Raw genomic sequence first — 20,256 nt, 5'->3', positions numbered from 1 at the left:
ATATGGCAAGGATTCTGAAAGTATCAGACCAGGAATTTAAAACTATGATTAATATGCTAGGAGTTCCAATGGATAAAGGAGATAGCATGCAAGAATAAATGGGCAATGTAAGCAGAGAGCTGGAAATCCTAAGAACCAAAAACAAAACAAAACAAAAAACAAAACCAAAAAAAGAGGCTACAGGTGAAATGAAGGATGCCTATATTGAGTTTATGAATAGACTGGCCATGGCTGAGGAAAGCATCTCTGAATTAGAGGCTCTATCAATAGAAACCTCCAAAACTGAAAAGAATGAAGACTAGAAAAAAAATAAAACAGAATATCCAAGGTCTGTGGAACAACAACAAAGGTGTAATATACATGTAATAGAAATACCAGAAGGAGAGGAGAAAAAGGAACAGAATATTTGAAATGATAATGACTGATAATTTCTCCCAATAAAGTCAGCCATCAAACTACAGATCCAGAAAGCTCAAACACTAAGCAACAAATGCCAAAATAACCAACCACAACTAGGCATACCTTTTTCAAACTACAGAAAATCAAAGATAAAGAAAAAAATCCTGAAAGAAGCCAGAGCAAAAGACACCTTGCCTATAGAAGAATAAGGATAAGGATTAAATGACTTCTACTCAGAAATCATACAAGCAAGACAAAAAGAGTGAAATATTTAAAGTATTGAGAGAAAAAAACCACCAATCTAGAATTTTGTGCCCTGTGAAATTATCCTTCCAAGTTAAAGGAGAAATAAAGACTTTCTCAGACAAACAAAAATTGAGGGAATTTGTTGACAGATTTGCCTTACAATAAATGCTAAAAGTTCTTTAACAAGAAGGAAAATAACATAGGTCAGGATCTTAGATCTACATGAAGAAAGGAAGGCATCAAAGATGAAGTAAAGGTAAATTAAAAACTTTTACTTTTCTTATTCTTAATATATCAAACAGATAAGTCTGTTGAAAATAATAATACCAACAATGTATTCTATTATGTATGCTCATATAAAAGTGAAATGAGTGACAAGTTATGATACAAGGGACAAGAGGGAGGAATTAGGATTATTTTGTTATTATAAGGTACTCACTGCCTATAAAGTCATACAGACAGACCTCAGAGATATTGTGGGTTTGGTTTCAGACCACCACAATAAAGTGAATATTGCAGTAAAGCAAGTCACACGAATTTGTTTCCCAGGGCATATAAAAGCTATGTTTACACTAAATTGTAGTCTATTAAGAGTACATTATGGGGCTTCCCTGGTGGCACAGTGGTTGAGAGTCCGCCTGCCAATGCAGGGGACGCGGGTTCGTGCCCCGGTCCGGGAAGATCCCACATGCCGTGAAGCGGCTGGGCCCATGAGCCACAACTACTGGAGCCCACACACCTAGAGCCCATGCTCCACAACAAGAGAAGCCACCGCAATGAGAAGCCCGCGCACCACAACGAAGAGTAGCCCCCACACGCTGCAACTAGAGGAAGCCCGCGCGTAGCAACAAAGACCCAACGCAGCCAAAAATAAATAAATTAATAAATTAAACAAAAAGAGTACATCATGCTTTAAAAAACCAACACATATACTTTAATTAAAGAGTACTTCATTGCTAAAAAATGCTAACCATCATCTGGGCCTTTAGTGAGCTGTAATCTTTTTGCAATAGTAACATCAAAGATCTCTGATCACAGATCACCATAACAAATATAATAATGAAAAAGTTTGAAACATTGTGAGAAATACCAAAATGTGACAGAGACACAGAGTGAGAAAATACTGTTGGATAAATGGCACTGACAGACTTGTTTGATGCAGGGTTGCCACAAACCTTCAATTTCTAAAAAAGCAGTATCTGTGAAGTACAATAAAATGAGATATGCCTGTATAGTATTCTTTGAAAGTGAACTTGGATTAGCTCTAAATGTATGTTGCAAACTCTATGGCAACCACTAAAAAGTTATAAAACAAAGTATAACTAATATGCCAGAAAAAGAGAGAAAATTGAACATATAAAATGCTCAGTTAAAACAACAAAAGGGGGGCTTCCCTGGTGGCGCGGTGGTTGAGAGTCTGCCTGCCGGGGCAGGGGACGCAGGTTCGTGCCCCAGTCTGGGGGGATCCCACGTGCCGTGGAGTGGCTGGGCCTGTGAGCCATGGTCGCTGGGCCTGCACGTCCGGAGCCTGTGCTCCGCAGTGGGAGAGGCCACAGCAGGGAGAGGCCCGCGTACTGCAAAAACAAAAACAAAAACAAAACGACAAAAGGTAGAAAAAAAAAGAGTATAGAACAAAAATAAAACAAAGAACTAAAGAGTTCCAACTAGAAGACAGTAACATATATGGTAAATATTAATCCAACTAATAACAGCCATTTGAACGTCAATGGTCTAAATGCACAACTTAAAAAAACAAATTGTCAGGGTGGATCAAAATCCAAGACCCAACTATATGTTGTCTACAAGAAACCCACTTTAAATATAAAGATTCATACAGTTTTAAAATAAATAGATGGCAAAAAATATACCATGCTAACACTAATCAAAAGAATGCAAGAGTAGCAATATTATCTCAGACAGAGCCGACCTCAAAGCAAAGAAGTGATCAGAGATAAACAAGGGCATTACACAATGAGAAAAGGATTAATTCTCAAAGACGACATAATCCTTAAAGTGCATGTGCCTAACAACAAAGTGTCAAACTACATGAGGAAATACTGACAGAGCCATGAGGGTAAATGGATGAATCCACTACCATAAATGGAGACTTAAACCGCCCCCCGAGATGGATGAATCCAGCAGGCAGAAAATCAGTAAGATTTTCATGATTTAAGAAAATCATGAAACTCAACACCACCACCAATCAACTGGATATTGGATATAACGGACATCTAAACTCGATTTCATCCAAGGACAGCAGAATACATATTCTTCTCAAGCCTACATGGAACATTCACCAAGGTAAACCACATCTGGGCCATGAAACACATCTTAACAAATGTGAAAGAATAAAAATCATGTAAGGTGTTGCTCTCAGCCCACAATGGAATTAAACTAAAAATCAGTAACAGAAAATTAACTGGAAAATCTCAAAATAAATGGGGATTAAACAACATACCTTTAAACAAATATATGGGTCAAATAAAAAAACTCGAGAAAAATTTTAAAATATTGTTAACTAAATTAAAATGAAAATACAACTTACCAAAATTTGTGGGATGTAGAGAAAGCAGTGCTCATAGGGAAATTTACAGCACTGAATGCATATACAGAAAAGATAGATCTAAGACAATTATCTAAGTTTTCACCTTAGGAAACTAGAAAAAGAAGGGCAATTTAAATCCAAAGGAAGCAGAAGAAAAGAAATAAGAATCAGGGCAGAAATCAATGAAGTTGAAAACAGGAAATTTATAGAGAAAAATCAATGAAACCACAAACTGGTTCTTTGGAAGATGAACAAAAATCAATACGCCTCTAAGCCAGGCTAAGAAAAAAGAAAGACACAAATACTAATATTGGAAATAAAAGAAGGACCATCACTACAGATCCCACGGACATGTATTAAAAGGATAATAAAGGAATACAATAAACAACTCTATGTGCACAAACTTGATAACCTAAATGAAATGGACCAATTCTGTGAAAGAAATCTCCCAAAACTCAAACAAGAAGAAATAGACAATCTGAATAGCGCTCTATTAAAGAAATGGAATCAATCAATAATTAATAACCTTCCAAAACAGAAAGCACCAGGCCAAGGTGGGTTCACTCGTGAATTCTACCAAACATTAAAAAAAAAAAAAAAAAAGCAATACTCTACAACCTCTTTCAGCAAACAGAAGTAGAGGGAATACTTCTTAACTCATTCTACAAGGCCAGCATTGTCCTAACGCCAAAATCAAAGACATTACAAGAAAAGAAAACTATAGACCAAGATCTCTCTCATTAACATGGATGCAAAAATCCTCAACAAGACATTAAGAAATCAAGTCTAACAACGTATTATAAGAATTATATATCAATATCATGACCAAGTGAGATTTATTCCAGGTATGACATAGTGGCTCAACATCTGAAAATCAATTAATGTAATTCATGACATCAAAAAGTCAAAGGAAATATATCATGTAACTACAGTTGACCCTTGAACAAGGCAGGGGTTGGGGCAGTGACCCCCTCACCCCCACTTGGTATCAAAAATCCACATATAACTTGACAGTAGGCCCTACATAATCTGTGGTTCCACATCTATGGATTCAACCAACCTTGGATCATGTAGTACTGTAGTATGTATTTACTGAAAAACAAACCTGTGTATAAGTGGACCTGCAGAGTTCAAACCCGTGTTGTTCAAGGGTTAACTGTGTATCAATAGATAGAGAAAAAGCATTCGACAAAATCCAACATCCATTCATGATAAAATCTCTCAGCAAACTATTGACAGAAATAGAGTGGAACTTCTTCAACTTGATAAATATTACCTACAAGGCAAGGATGTTTCCTCTCACTACTCCTTTTCAACATCATACTGGAATTAGTAGCTAATACAGTAACACAAGAAAAGGAAACAGAAGGTATACAGATTGGGAAGGAAGAAATAACTTGGCAACAGTAAAATAATACAAGTTTTGCAAACATAATTCAATATCCTAAGCCACTGAACCACATTTCATTTTCTTAAGTATTTGACTCCTCTCTCCCTTACAAAAGAAACAAAAATCAAGAGCTTATTTTCTGATAGCCTCTTTATTGGAGCTATGACTTACTTGTTACAAACGGTAACAGAGTTCTCTGTATACAACTATAATTGATAAAAGACAAATGCTGCACAACAACATTTCAGCAGGAAGTTCATGGGTATTAACGATAACAAAACATTAAGTTTTACTTACCCACAAGTAATATGTAAACTGAAGTGCAAAAATAGCAATGCCTTCATTATCAAAGGATCCAGCTACTGACCGAGAAATGTAACCTGGTACAATAGCAATAAAACAAGCAGCTAAAAGTCCTGCTCCTTGGTTCCAAAGTTCTCTGGTAAGCAGGAAAGTAGATATAGATGTAAGGCCGCTAAAAGTTGGTGCAAGGAACACACATACATCTCTTATGTGAACTGTTATGTTCAGTGTATTTAAAATCCAATGGATAAGGCCAGCTGTTATCATCAACCCTGGGTAAACCTAGGAAGAAAAGAAGAGGACAATTTAATTACATATAAAATGAGGTAGCTGAAAACACTAACATAAGCTTTCTTTATTATTACATATTGTTTATAGTAAGTTTGAGAATAAGCTCTTACAATAGTTTGCCTTCACACATTACAAAATTAAATGTTCTTTTGGATTAGATACAAATAAAAATCTGATATTCAGAGATACATATTTAAGCAAAAGAAAGATCATATTGAATGAATGATTAAAAGTGAAGAGGTTTAACAATGAAAAACTTGGTAACTTTCTTATTGATCCCACTTATCTTTTCACTATAAAACAAGGGTCCTAATCTAACATATCCTTAAGTTTGGAGTTTTAATGTGCTCCAACATTGCCTATACTTGTGTTCAAGGGACTGAGAAAAGGACGGAAGATGAAAGAAAGTTATGTGCAATATTATTTAAGTGGTATTTATAAATGATTTTTCCCTTCTTTCAAAGTCAAGATTTGGAAAGTAAACAATTCTAGCTAGGAAAAGAAGGACTAGTTAGTTGGTGAATTCAGATATAATATTTTCAGACTCCTGGAAGGTTAGACCTTTTCACACTTCTTTAAATATTTAAGGATAGAAAGGAAATAATAAACTAGAATAGGCCAGTTAACAGTTATATTCTTCACCCTCCCTCTAAAAGAGAACATAAAACATTAAGAGGATTCAAAGAACAAGAAATAGGACATTAATTCTGGGCTCTTCTTCAGTGATTAAAATGTGTATTTATATTTCCATCCTTATCTAAATCCTAAAAGATTCTTTTTCTTTTTCCATCACTGAAACTACAAAGAATGTTATAAATTTCCTTTCCTAGCTATCCTATTTAAACTTGCGAACTCCCCATGGTCTTTAACCCAACTCCCTTGCTTTTTCTCCATAGCACTTATCACCATTTCACATACTATTTATTTTACTTATTTATTGTCTATTAACTAAACACCCTCACAAGAATATAAGCTCCAGAATAGCAAGAAAAATTTCCCCAGCATCCAGAGAACAATGATTGACACAAAATGAATGCTTGACAGAAGGTACAGAAGGCGAATGGGATAATGGAAGGGGTTTTCAAAAAGTATGGCAATCATCACCATTCTTAGAAATCAAAATTTTGTTCCATTTCATATACGATACCAGGCCTCAGTGTATGATTTTGTTAGCAATATTCAAAGAAAATGGAAATGAATTTGAAAATACTCTAAATATGGCAGACTGAACTGACATATGAAATACAGCCAAAATATGTATAAGTACTAGACGAAAGGACCAAAAAACTCTAAACAAATAAAACCACCCAACAACAAAAAAGGCATATTTAAGCTCAAAAGGAAGGGAACCCGCCAGGTTCCAAACATAAAGAAGAAATTCAAACTAGGTACTGATGTCGTTGGAATCTAAAAAGAGAAAAAACAAAAACAAAGCAGGCTTGATATATAGATACTCGAGGTTGGGGGGTAGTTACTACTCACCACAGGGATCAAAGAAAAGGCCTAATTCCCAGCACAAAGCCAGGGCCCGTTTATGAAACTAGACTAGACAAGTTCTACCCATCCATCAAGGGAAACAGTAAGGAATTCTTGCCTTACTTCCAAAGCTTTGAATAGAAACAAAACAAGAAATAAGAAACTCATTCATCACATGGGTGAATATGGGTTCCACATTTGTAACAACTTCATGTATAAAAAACCTCAAGCTGAGAAATAACCTCTAAAAACTGTCCTAAAAGCAGTAAGACCTCTAAGGGCTCCAGCAAAGACAAATGAGAAAGATCATTTTAAGGATGGTCCCAAATACCAAGACACCAGGAGTCTCAGAAAACAAGCCTTCATTGAGGGTAAATTCAAGGTAAAAATTTATAAACACACCAGGAAACAAACTATAGTAATCAAAGACTAGTACAATGAAGTATATGATAGCATTCACCCCACAAGAAGTACAGATACAGCCATCTACTACATCTCTCACCATTCAATACCTTTCTAATTCACCTTAATTCATGACTATTCTCCTATATCTTTATCTCTGTTTACATCAAAGAACTTAATGTGTGACAAGAGATCCACTTGTCAGAAATGGTGGCTAGTATGAGGTAATCCAAATTATAAACACAGATTATAAACACAACATCTGACTACCATGGAGCATATTCCTTTCCAAACACAGAGGGAACATTTATAAAAGCTGGCTATATCTTAGGCCGCAAATCATGTCTCAAATAATTTCAAAGATTAAAATTACAGAATTTGTTCTCTAACCATAATATATTGGAAGTATAAAGCAAAAAAAAAGATAACTAGGAAATTCTATTATGTTTAAAACTTAAATACAACCCCAAGTAACCCATGAATCAGGGCAAATTATAGTGGAAATTAAAATACACTTTAACCTGAACAATAATGAAAATACTACGTATCAAAACTTATGCAATGTAGTTAAAAGTGATTATTGGAAATTTAAAGCTTCAAAATGAATACACTAATAACAAAGAAATGTTGAAAATTACTGAGCAAACTATCAGGAAGACAGATAAAAACATCAAAACAAACTCAAGAAAGTGGGAGGAAGGAAATAAATGGAAATTAACATAAGAGAAAGCAAATATTTAATAATCAACAAAGTCAAAGTTTCTTTGGGTTAAGAAATCTACTAAAATTGATAAACCTCTGACAAAACTGATCCAGAAAAAAATACTACACATATATATTGCCCAAATAGGTGTCTTGTCTTTCATTTTCTCTTCAGGATTCTCCTTACATCCCAAATCCTAAAAATATTTTCTCTTATATCATCTTCTGGACATTATAATTCCCCATGAACTATGATCAACACTCAATTACCTCGAGTAATTGGGACCTGGAAAATTAGAATTATCTGATTCTTCTACATTTCTATTTCCTTCCAAAAATATTTTTTCAATGAAGTTGTTATAGAACAAGACAAAAACATACAAATAACCTGAACTTAAATGTGTGACAAGAGATCCACCTGTCAGAAATAGTGGCTAGTATGAGGTAACCCAAAAACAGGTTGGGGGGTGAGAGTGGGAAGAAGAGGATCAAGAAAAGAGATTTAGCAAGTTAAATACTAATCAGCCACAGAAAAATGTGTTAGTTAACTATACAAAGCTTTCAAGAATTGCCACCACCTTAGTGATTAATGATTTACTCAAATAACTGCAAGATTTTAAGATTAACATAAATAACTGCAAATATACTTACAGTACCACCGACTATTCTTCCTAGTGGATACCATGCTCTTTCATCAAACCAATTTAAAAATTCATAGAACCCATGAGACGCAAGATGATGTGTTGATCTATAATTAAACCTAGAGAAAACAGGAAAAAAAGAAACGTTATACAACTTTACTAGAAAAAAATAGCTCTATATTTCTAATATTATACTTTATATTTAACTCTTTATATATAGCTCTATGGCTACATATATATCTTTTATAACAATTTTCCTTAAACCTAAGTAACACATTATTTTCCAAGAAATAGGCTAATACCTCTAAATATAACTAAAAACAAAGTCCCCCCCTCCCCCCACAAAAAACAACTCACCAAACCAGTAATGCTCAAAATTTGGCTACTGCCTGGGGTACAGATGGTAGACAGCTATGCATCTGAATTTTTAAAAAGTAAGGGTACATACAATTTACCAAATGGTCAAAGAAGTCAATGACTCTCAAAAGATTAAAAACCACCGACAGAAAATAGCATCAAAATGAAGGATGCACATTCAACATAATTGCCTCCAATCCTATAACTCTAAAAATTCCAGAAATAAAGAATAAGTTATAATAGCACTAAAACCATGGGAGATGAACTGTAACAGCACTTTAAAACAAGAACATGACCTTAACGAATGAGAAATTTCATCAATGAAAGACAAAAAAACCAAATGAGAAGAAATGAGATGGAAGAAGCCACAGCCCAAACTGCAACCAGAAGTAAACTGCAAACTATGGTATATGTGTGTGTGTTGGGGGGGTGGGGGAATGGGAGGAGTTTCCAGGATGTTCCATGTTTAGTATAAAGTTGTTATGGGGCAGGGGGGCAAGAGAAAATCCTGCAGCAATCCTCAGGGTAATGAGCATTAGGAACAGCCAGGGAGGTGGATCCCCTTGCCCTACCATTGCCAAGCAAGGAAGTGGGCCTCAAAGGTATCTGCAATACACGTAGACAAGTGATTCAAAAAGTGGAATAGTGCTTGACAGAAAGAAGATGAATAGGAAATCCTCATATCTAAATTCAGCTTGATATATCCTTCCCAACAGCAAGCCATGACTCTCCCTCCCATAATCACTAGATACAAACACTGTAGTATTTGTAGACAGACTTGATCAAATACAAAAATAAGCACACATCCAAAAACCAAACATTTAAGAAAAGTAGACAATATGAAATCTAAGCATCGAAATCAATGAGTGGAAGAACTAATACCATAGAAAACAGAAATAGGAATATCTTCAGAAATAAGATAAGCCACAGCAGCCTGAAAGGAAGCATATCCTAGAGATTAAGACTACAAGTGTTAGAATCATACTGCCTGGGTTTGAATATCTTAGTTCCATACTTATTTGCTATGTGACCTTGGTTTGGCAAACAACTCACAGTCTCTCTGTGCTCGTCTGTAAAAAAGGGATAACAATAGTACCTATGTCAATAAGGTGGCTATGATAAGTAAACAATATAATGTCTCTAAAGCACTCAGAGGCTACTGCTACTATCACTGTGAAATGAAGATCTATGATAAAAGCACTATTTAAGTTTTTGAATGTCAAATGACTGTTAAGATAAACAAAATAAAGGATGGGCTAAATAGTAAAAAGGTCAAAGATGCAAAGCAAATTAGTAACAAGACAAAGTATTCTGAGGGGTGGCATTAGAAAGATGGCACAGTAGGAGATACCAGCCTTCATACCCCCAACAAAAAATAAGAAATAGACAGCTATCCATGAAGGAAAATATCCCCAGGAGGCTCATGCAGAACTGAGATCCTACAGCAGCACAATGAAGCAAAAAATGGAGATCAACCATACAGAAGGATCACTAGGGAGACAGGCTTAGCTGAGACATCTAGAGACAGCCAGGAACAAAGAAGGGTAGAGGCTATCAGTATCAGCCATGTGGTAGGACCACTGCAGTGCCCAGTGTGGTCTGCTCTGTGGAGGACCTAGGCAGGCTCTTCAACTGAGGACAATAGCACCCATGACAGCTTTCACAAAGGAGGACCCCGTAAGTATTCATCAGGACAAACTCCAGTGGCCTGCTCTGCAGAGGACAACAGCAGCTTTCACCAAAAGCCATCACTGCCACAGGGCCCCTGGAGAGGGAGACATTGCTCTGTCCTCAGCAAGAAAGAGCTACTGCTGCACTCCCCCATGACCAGGGCTGCCACAACCCCCAATCCCACAAATGCTCTGGACTCCAGAACCACTGTTGCTCTGTAAGTGTTTACACTTCAGACTCCAGCTCTGCAGCTGCTTTGTGTGTACCTGAGCTCCAGACCCTAGCTCCATGGCTACTCCATGGGCACTCATCAGTACCACCATGATTAAGAGGACACCTGTGAGCTGAACCTGGTGCCAAGAGAGATCCCCTTGGCCACAACAACTCCCTGTGGGAGAAAAGGAGACCAGAAGGCCCCCAACAGCCCTTAACAGCCCCATGGACACTTGCTGCCTTGGCCATTGAGGACCCCTGCAATCTTCACTAACACTGACCTCAGCTGTTGGAGCTACACAAAGACTACACCCCTGGATCTTCCCCAGAGTAAGAACTGCCACAGCCTATTCAGCTGGCACCCTCACGCTTACCCACAGGTAAAGGTCTTTCCCAACCAAAACCACTCCATCAAATGGGCAGGCATAAATGCAAGGCTACAACAAAAGTGAAAAAAATCAAGGAAACATGACACCACCAAAGGAACCCAATTATTTTCTAGTAACTGACCACAAAGAAACAGATCTATGAACTGCCTGACAAAGATTTCAAAGTAATTGTTTTAAGGAAGCTCAGCAAGCTACAAGAGAACCCAGAAAGACTACTCAACAAATCAGGAAAACAATACATGATCAAAATAAGAAGTCCAAAAGAGAGATAGAAATTACAACAACAACAACAACAAAAAAAAACCAAAGAGAATACTGGAGCTGATAAATACAATGAATAAAATGAAAACAAAAATGCAGCAGAGAATATCAACAGCAGACATGAACAAGCAGAAGAAAGAATCTGAGAACTAGAAGAGAGGTTACTTGAAATTATCAGGGCAGAGGGGAAAAAAAAAAGTGAAAAATAGCCTACATTAACTATGCATCAAGGGTAATGATGGCTGCATTATGAGAGTTCTAGAAGGAGAGAAAGGGGTAGAAAGCTTGTTTAAATAAATAATGGCTAAAAACTTTCCAAATCTGGGGAGAGAAATTGATGGTCATCTAGGCATGTGATGTTCATAGGTACCAATACATATTCAACCCATAGAGGACTCCACTGAGAGACATTATAATAAAACTGTCAAAAATCAAAGACAAAGAGAGAATTTTGAAAGCAAGAGTAAAAAACTTATACATGGGACCCACATAAGGCTATCAGCAGATTTCTCAGCAGAAACCTTGCACCAGAATAGCATATATATAGTCAAAGTGCTTGAAGAAAAAAACTGCCAACCAAGAATATTCAGCAAAGCTGTCCTTCATAAAGACGTTCCCAAACAAACAAAAAACCAAAAAAACAAACACTGAAGGAGTTCATCACTACCACACTGCCTTATAAGAAATGCTAAAGGGAGTCCTTCAAGCTAGCATGAAAGGGCAATAATTCCTAACATAAAAACATATATAACAGTATAAAACTCACTAGTAAGATAAGTATGTAATCAAATTCAGAAGATTCTACTATTGTAATGGTGTATAAATCACTTAACTAGTATAAAGGTTGAAAGACAAAAATATCTATAGCTACAATAATTTGTTAAATACACAACATAAAAAGATTATGACATCTATAACATAATTGAAGGGGGGGTGTAAAAGAATAGAGATTTTGCATGCAACTGAATCAAATTATTAGCTTAAAGTTGACTGTTATAAAATGTTTTATGTAAACCTCAGGGAAGCCACAAAGCAAAAACCTATAGTAGATATAAAAAAGAGAAAAGAATCAAAGAATACTGCTAAGAAAAACTATCAAATCACAAAGGAAGACAGCACAAGAAGAAAGGAACAAAGGAACTAGAAAACAATTAACAAGATGGCAGTTGTTAGGTCTTTATCAGTAATCACTTTGAATGTAAATGGATTAAATTCTCCAATCAAAAGACATAGAGTGGGTAAATATTTAAAAACACAAGACTCAACATATGCTCACAGAAACTCACTTCGGCTTTAAGGATACACATAGGCTGAAAGTGGAGAGATGGAAAAAAAATTCTATGCAAACGTAAAGCAGAAGAGAGCAAGAATGGCTATACTTTTATCCAACAAAATAAACTATAAATCAAAAATTGTAACAGAGACAAAAGGTCATTCATTATAGAATGATAAATGGATCAACTGATCAAGAGTATATAACAATTGAAATAGACAGCAATGCAATAATAGTAGTGGGCTTTAATACCCTACTTTCAATGAATAGATCAGAAAGAGTATGAATAAGGAAATACTGGACTTGAACTATGCTTTAAACCAAATGGATCTAACAGAGAACATTCCATCTAACAGCAGAACACACATTCTTCTTAAGTACATACAGAATATTCTCCAGGAGAGATCACATACTGGGTCACAAAACGAGTCTTAACAAACTTAAGACAGAAATTATACCAAATATATTTTCTGACCATAATGATATAAAATTAGAAATGAGTAAGAAAGCTATAAAATTCACAAATATGTGGAAATTGAACAGTATTCTCCTGATCAATGGGTCAAAGAAATAAAAAGAAAAATTTTAAAGTATCTTGAGATAAACACAAATGGAAAAACATACCAAAATGCAGCAAAAGCAATCTAAGACAGAAGTTTATAGCAATAAACACTGGCATTAATAAAAAACAGACCTTAAATAAACAGCCTAACTTTATACCTCAACGAACTAGAAAAAGAAGAATAAATTATGCCCAAAAAACAGAAGGAAGGAAATAACAAAAATCAGAGCAGAAATAAATGAAATAGAAACTAGAAAAAAAGAAAAAAAAATGAACAGTTTTGTTCAACTTTTTTTAAAAAAAGATAAGCAAAATTGACAAACCTTTAGCTAGACTAAGAAAAAAAAAGAAGACAAAATCAGAAATGAAAGAGGAAATGTTACAACTAATACCACAGACACACAAAGGATCATAAGAGATTATTATGAACAATTATACACCAAATTGGATAACCCAGAAGAAATGGACAGAGTCTTAGAAACATACAACTTACATCAAAGACTGAACCAGGAAGAAATTTAAAAATCTGAACAGATCAATAATGAGTAAGGTGATTGTTGGAGGGTTTTGATCACTGATTCAAAGAAAAGCCTAGGACCAGATGGCTTCACTGGTGAATTCTACCAAACATTTAAAGAAGAATGAATGTCAATCCTTCTCAAACTCTTCCAAAAAATTAAAGAAGAAACCCTTCCAAAATCATTTTACAAGGCCAGCATTACCCTGATACCCAAGTCAGACAAGGACACAACAAGAAAACGACAGGCCAGGGTGCCTGATGAACAAAGATGCAAAAATCCTCAAGAAAATACCAGCAAATCGAATTCAACAGCACATTAAAAGGATCATACACCATAATTAACTGGAACTTATCCCTGAGTCAAGGATGGTTCACCATACGAAAATTAATAAATGTGATACCAAATTAACAGAATGAAGGATAAAAATCATATGATCATCTCAACAGAGGCAGAAAGGGCCTCTGACAAAATTCAACATCCTTTCATGACAAAAACTAAAAAAATTAGGTATAGAAGAAATGTACCTCAAAATAATAAAGGCCATAGATGACAAGCCCACAGCTAGCATCATACTTCAATGGTGAAAAGTTGAAAGCTTTTCCCCTAAGATCAGGAACAAAACAAGAATACCCACTCTCACTCTTCTTTTCAACACAGTCCTAGCCTGAGCAATTAGGTAAGAAAAAGAAGTAAAAGGCTTCCAAATTGGGAAGGAAGAATTTAAATTGTCTGTTTGCAGATAACATGATCTTATATACAGAAAACTCTAAAGGCTTCACCAAGGATACAAGATCAACATTTAAAAAATCAGGTGCATTTCTATACACTAACTGAATTATCTGATAGAGAAATTAAGATAGCAATCCCGGGTTCTCCCACCGCCCCCGCTGTGGGTCCCAGCAGCTTGGGCGGCAGGAGGAGTGGCAGCGGCCAGGCAGCCCAGCTTCACAAAGGCTCTCAGCTTGCCGCGGCCCGCAGGCACCCGGCACATGCCCACTGCACCGCCATGATGCCCAAGAGGAAGGTCAGCTCCGCTGAGGGGGCGGTGAAGGAGGAGCCCAAGAGGAGATTGGCAAGGTCATCAGCTAAACCGGCTCCTGCAAAAGTGGAAACGAAGCCAAAAAGGGCAGCAGGAAAGGATACATCTTCAGACAAAAAGTGCAAACCAAAGGCAAAAAGGGGAGCAAAGGCAAAACAGGCTGAAGTGGCTAACCAAGAGACTAAAGAAGACTTACCTGCAGAAAATGGAGAAACTAAAAACAAGGAGAGGCCAGCTTCTGATGAAGCAGGAGAGAAAGAAGCCAAGTCTGATTAATATCACACCCCTGGTCCTATCAGTGGTCCCCATCTCCCTTCTTGGACAATCCAGAGGAATACTGTTATCAACTATTTTGTAAATGCAAGTTTTTTAGTAGCTCTGTTATCAACTATTTTGTAAATCCAAGTTTTTTAGTAGCTTAAAAAAAAGCATTTAGTGTAAATGCTTTTTTTTAAGAGGTGAAATCATTTGCTGGTTGTTTATTTTTTGGTACAACCAGAAAATACTGGGATATTGAATATGGGAGGCTTTGATTGTCTTGGGTGTCAGCTTAACATTCCACAGATGCGAGGGTAGCTTTTACATCTTATAATACAAAGCATACTAAATGGCAGTTTGGAGTCAGCTGTGCATTTAATGTCTTAAACACTTTAAATTACTTCTCTTCCCATGTTGTTTTTGGTATAATTGTTTCCTAAAGCAAACCACTCACCCCCTGGTCTTGGCTCTCCTGGGCAGAATTTTGTGCACTATGTAACATCTTTGGTCATGGTAGTCCGGTTCTTCTAGTAACTGTTAATGTGCTGTGAATGACTGACAATTTGAGTATGTAGGGTATATGACATTAAATTGTGAATTAGTGGGACTTACGATGTAACAGCATATCAATATTTGAAGATACTGGTATTTAATATCCTGTGAAGGAAAATTTGCCTCCAAATTTTAAGCTGGAAAGTCACTGGAATAACTTCAGAAAAGAATTACAACTACATGATTTTTTAGATTTTTTGGTATGTATGTTGAGAATTGTGTACAAATTGAAATGTCTATGTACTGATTCTCAAAACAACCAATAAAATCTCAATTATGAAAGACTTTCTTGAAGCATAAAAAGAAAAAAGCAATCCCCCTTACAACAGTATAAAAATCAATAAAATATTTAACAATAAATTTAACCAAGAAGGTGAAAAACCTGTACACTGAAAACTATAATACACTGATGAAAGAAGACACAAATAAATGGGAAGATATTATGTGCTCACGGATTGGAAGAATTATCAATAGTATTGTTAAAATGTCCATATAACCCAAAGCAATCTACAAATTCAGTGCAATCCCTATAAAAATTCCAATAGCATTTTTCACAGAAATAGAAAAATAACCCAAAATTTGCATGGACCCCCCAAAGACACTGAATAGCCAAAGCAGTCTTGAGAAAGAACAACAAAACTGGAAGTATCACACTCCCTGATTTCAAACTATGTTACAAAGCTATAGTAACAAAACAGTATGGTACTGGCATAAAAAAAGACACACAGACCTTTGGAACAGAACACAGAGCCCAGAAATAAACCCACACTTTTACAGTCAACTAATCTTTGACAAGGGCACCAAGAACAAACAGTGAAGAAAGAATAGTCTCTTCAAATAAATGGTATTGGAAAACTGGATGTTATTAATATATGCAAAAGAATGAAACTGGACTCTTATCTTACACCATACACAAAAATCAACTTGAAATGCATACTGACTTCAATGTAAAATCTGAAACCATAAAACCCCTAGAGGAAAACAGAGAAAAATCTCCTTGACATGGGCCTTGGCAATGATTTTTGAGCATACGATGCCAAAAACACAGGCAACAAAAGCAAAAATGAACAACTGGGACTATATCAAGCTAAAAGGCTGTGCATAGCAAAGGAAAGAATAAACAATATGAAAAGGCAACCTATGGAATGAGAGAAAATATTTGCAAACCATATATCTAATAAGGGGTTAATATCTAAAACACATAAGGAACTCATACCTCTCAACAGCAAAAAAAAAAAAAAAAAAAAAAAGCCAAACAACAAAAACCCACAAAAAATCTGATTAATAAATGGTCAAAGAAGTCAAAGAACCTGAAAAGACATTTTCCCAGAGATATACAAATAGCCAGTTAGGTATATGAAAGGTGCTCAATATCAGAGAAATGCAACTGAAAACCACAATGAGAAACACCCTCACATCTGTTAGTGTGGCTACTATCAAAAAGAAAAGAGGTAACAAATGCTGTCAAGGATGTGAAAAAAGGGAACCTTTGGTATATTGTTGGTGGGGATGTAAATTCATATAGTCATTATGGAAAATAGTGTAGAAATTCCTTAAAATTTTTTAAAGCAGAACTATCATGTGATCCAGAAATCCTACTTCTGGGTATAGAGTAGACCCTTGAACAATGTGGGGGTTAGGGGCATCAAGCCTCTGTAATTGAAAATCTGCATATAACTTACAGTGAGTCCTCCATATACTTGGTTCCTCCACATCTGCAGTTCCTCTGCATCTGCAGATTCAACCAACTGCAGGTTGTATTTATCAGTGACAAATATCCACATATAAGTAGACCCATGTAGTTCAAACCTGCACTGCTCAAGGGTCAACTGTATACGTAAAGGAAACAAAATCAGTATATAGAAGAGATATCAGCACTTCCATGTTCACTGCAGCATTATTCATAATAGCCAAGAAAGGGACTTCCGTGATAGTCCAGTGGTAAAGAATATGCCTTCCAATGTAGGGGATGTGGGTTGGATCCCTGGTTGGGGAACTAAGATCCCACATGCCGTGGGGCAACTAAGCCTGCGCGCCACAACTAATGAGCCTGCACGCCTCAACTAGAGAGAAAATAAACTACAGAGCCCACGCGCCACAACTAGAGAGAAGCCCACGTGCTGCAACAAAGAGCCCGGGTGTGCAACGAAAGATCCCGCATACTGCAATGAAGATCCCGTGTGCCACAACTAAGACCTGACATAGCCAAAAATTAAAATACATACATACATACATACATAAATACATACATACATAAAATAAATACATACATAATAGCCAAAGTGTCTGTTGATAGATGAATGGATAAAGCAAATGTCATTATGCATTTATATAATGGAATACTATTCAGCCACAAAAAGGAAGGAAATCTTGCCATTGCCAATTTGTGACATGTATGAACCTGGAAGGCATTTATGCTAAGTGAAATAAGCCAGGCAGAGAAAGAAAAATACTGTATGGTATCACTTATATGTGAACTCTTTTTTTTAAAAAAAGTTTAACTCTGAAAGAGAATAGAATGGTGACTGCCAGAGGATGGGGGATGGGACAAATGGGGAGAGTTAGGTCAAAGGGTACAAACTTCAGTTATAACATGAATAAGTTCTAAGGATCTAATGTATGACAAGGTGACTGTAGTTAGTAATACGTACTGTATTGTATAATTGAAATTTGCTAAGAGATGAGATCTTAAAAGCTCTCACCAAAAAAAAAAAGAAGGAAGAAAGAAGGAAAGAAGCTATGTGAGGTGACGGATGTGTTATGATTGTGGTAATGATTTCACAATGTGTATGTATATCTCAAATCATCATGCAGTACACATTAAATATACACAACTTTGTCAATTATATCTCAATAAAGCTGAAAAGAAGTATGAAAAAATTAAGAAATCTAAAGGTAAATCCAGTTTTTACATTTAATCTTAAAAGAATAATCATTATGCCCCACAGATGATTAGGAAAAAACACAAAAAACTACATACACCTCTCAATAAATTTCAAAACGCTAAGGATAAAGTGCAACTTAAAATCATTCATAGAAAATAAACAGATTTTCTCCAAAGGAATATATCAGTCAACTGGAATCATTGAATGCTATAAAGGCAATGGAAATAATGTAAAGGCAATGGAATAATATACCAAAATTTCTGACTAAGGAAAAAGGATTTTAAACTCAGAACTTAAAACAACATTTGTTTTCCAGCAACAATTCTGGAAATCTAAGCTAGAAATGCTACACACCCTCTAAAAGAAAGTACCAGAGCTAACTGTAAAAGCGAAACCTCCAAATGCTAGAAACAAAGTATTTATTGTACTTAAAGGCGGGACCATGGGAAGACTCTCCCTTCAGAGATGAAAAACAATGTATCCACCAGCGTGGAAGTGGCTAAATTTTTCTCCTCCCCAGGGAAGAAAGACTCCCATAAGAAAGGTAAACTCTTAACCTTTGTACCACTGCATGTTAGTCTAAATTTACAAGGGATCTACAAATCAAGAAGTTAACACTGAAACCAAGGTCCAAAAACTTGGATTAACAGTAAAAGCAAAAACCAAAAATAACTTGAGACTCAAATGAGCTTCATAAAGGACAGTTACAAACTATAGGGGGTAGAGGAGCACCATTAGGAAGTACACAACAGGAAAAGTAAGTAAGTAACATCCCCAAAACCTGTGAAAATAGTTCAAAGACAAAAGGCCTAGTATTTTAACAAGAATCAGGATTTCAAATTTTAAACGCAATTTTTCACTTAAAAAAATGGACTCCAAGAGATTAATATGTTCTTAAAACTAAGAAACATGGGGTTCCAACTTCATAATCAAAATTGTTCTGAGTGGTATTTTTAACTTTCCATTTCGCATAATTCTTGTCCTCTCCCTCTCTGTTCAATCATTCTCTTCCCTGGCTTCTATAACTACAATAGTCTCCTATTTTTTTACCCCACATCTCCAACCCTCTTCTCTACTTTCTGTACAGGCAGCCTCCTCTACCCAAGATCCTCTCATTAACTGTAACTCTCCCCCAAGAGATGTCAGTCATACCTGGGCCTTCAATTACTATCAGTATGCCCACAATTTGCCAATGTTATCTCCCTCTCTACATTTTTTTCCCCTTGAATGTCACAAAGGCATCTCAAACTCAATATTCAACTAAACTCATGATTGGACACCACCTATCCACCCTCAAAACAAATACCTACACTGTGTCTGCTTTTAGTATTTTCTATCTAATTACCACCTAAATTGAAAAAGCCAAAAATCTAGGTGTCATCCTGGAGAGCTCCTTCCCTCTCACATCCTATACACAAATCATAACCAGGTTATTTTACTACTTAAATATCCTTGAAATTTGTCCACTCTTTCCTACTCTGATACTAGCACTGTAATCCAAGCTATCATTTTTTAACTAGACTACCGCAGTAGCCCCTAACTCATCCCCCTACATCCATTTTGCCCACGTCCTAATTCTCCAATCTGTATACTGTTTCTCAACAAAGAACATCTTTTCAAAATGCAAATGTGATCATATTGCAACCCCCTGCCGAACTATTCAAGGGCTTCATCTCTTAAAATTAAAAGGAAGGAAACTTCACTTAACATAATCAAAGCCACACACACTCTAGCTCTTACATAACTCTAGCCTCATCTCACACCTTACTATCTCCCTACTTTCCATATACCCATCCTTCAGTCCTCCAGACTCACCTTATCCCCTCCGACCTCAGGAACTTCAGACTGCCAAGTTCCTTCACCCTGGATCACTGCTATCT

At 36.2% G+C, this 20,256-nt stretch overlaps 1 protein-coding gene and 1 pseudogene across 1 annotated transcript in view; one reads left to right on the top strand and one right to left on the bottom strand.

Moving 5' to 3' along the window:
- Positions 1-20,256, bottom strand: part of STT3B (STT3 oligosaccharyltransferase complex catalytic subunit B) — a 99,416-nt gene that overhangs the window by 39,797 nt on the left and 39,363 nt on the right. Inside the window, exons 2-3 of the mRNA XM_022553947.3 lie at positions 8,406-8,514; positions 4,878-5,165 (exon numbers count right to left, since the gene is read on the bottom strand). Coding sequence (XP_022409655.1) covers positions 4,878-5,165; positions 8,406-8,514 — 397 coding nt within the window. The remainder of the gene's footprint in view (positions 1-4,877; positions 5,166-8,405; positions 8,515-20,256) is intronic.
- On the top strand, positions 13,890-19,646 carry LOC149748235 (non-histone chromosomal protein HMG-14 pseudogene; annotated as a pseudogene).

The sequence above is a fragment of the Delphinapterus leucas genome, chromosome 10 (assembly GCF_059928025.1).
Source record: "Delphinapterus leucas isolate spDelLeu-1000000601 "Yukka" chromosome 10, BTC_Dleu_Yukka2, whole genome shotgun sequence".
Classification (NCBI taxonomy): Eukaryota; Metazoa; Chordata; class Mammalia; order Artiodactyla; family Monodontidae; genus Delphinapterus; species Delphinapterus leucas.
Note: the sequence above shows the minus strand (reverse complement) of the source record. Positions and strands in the feature narration are given on the sequence as shown.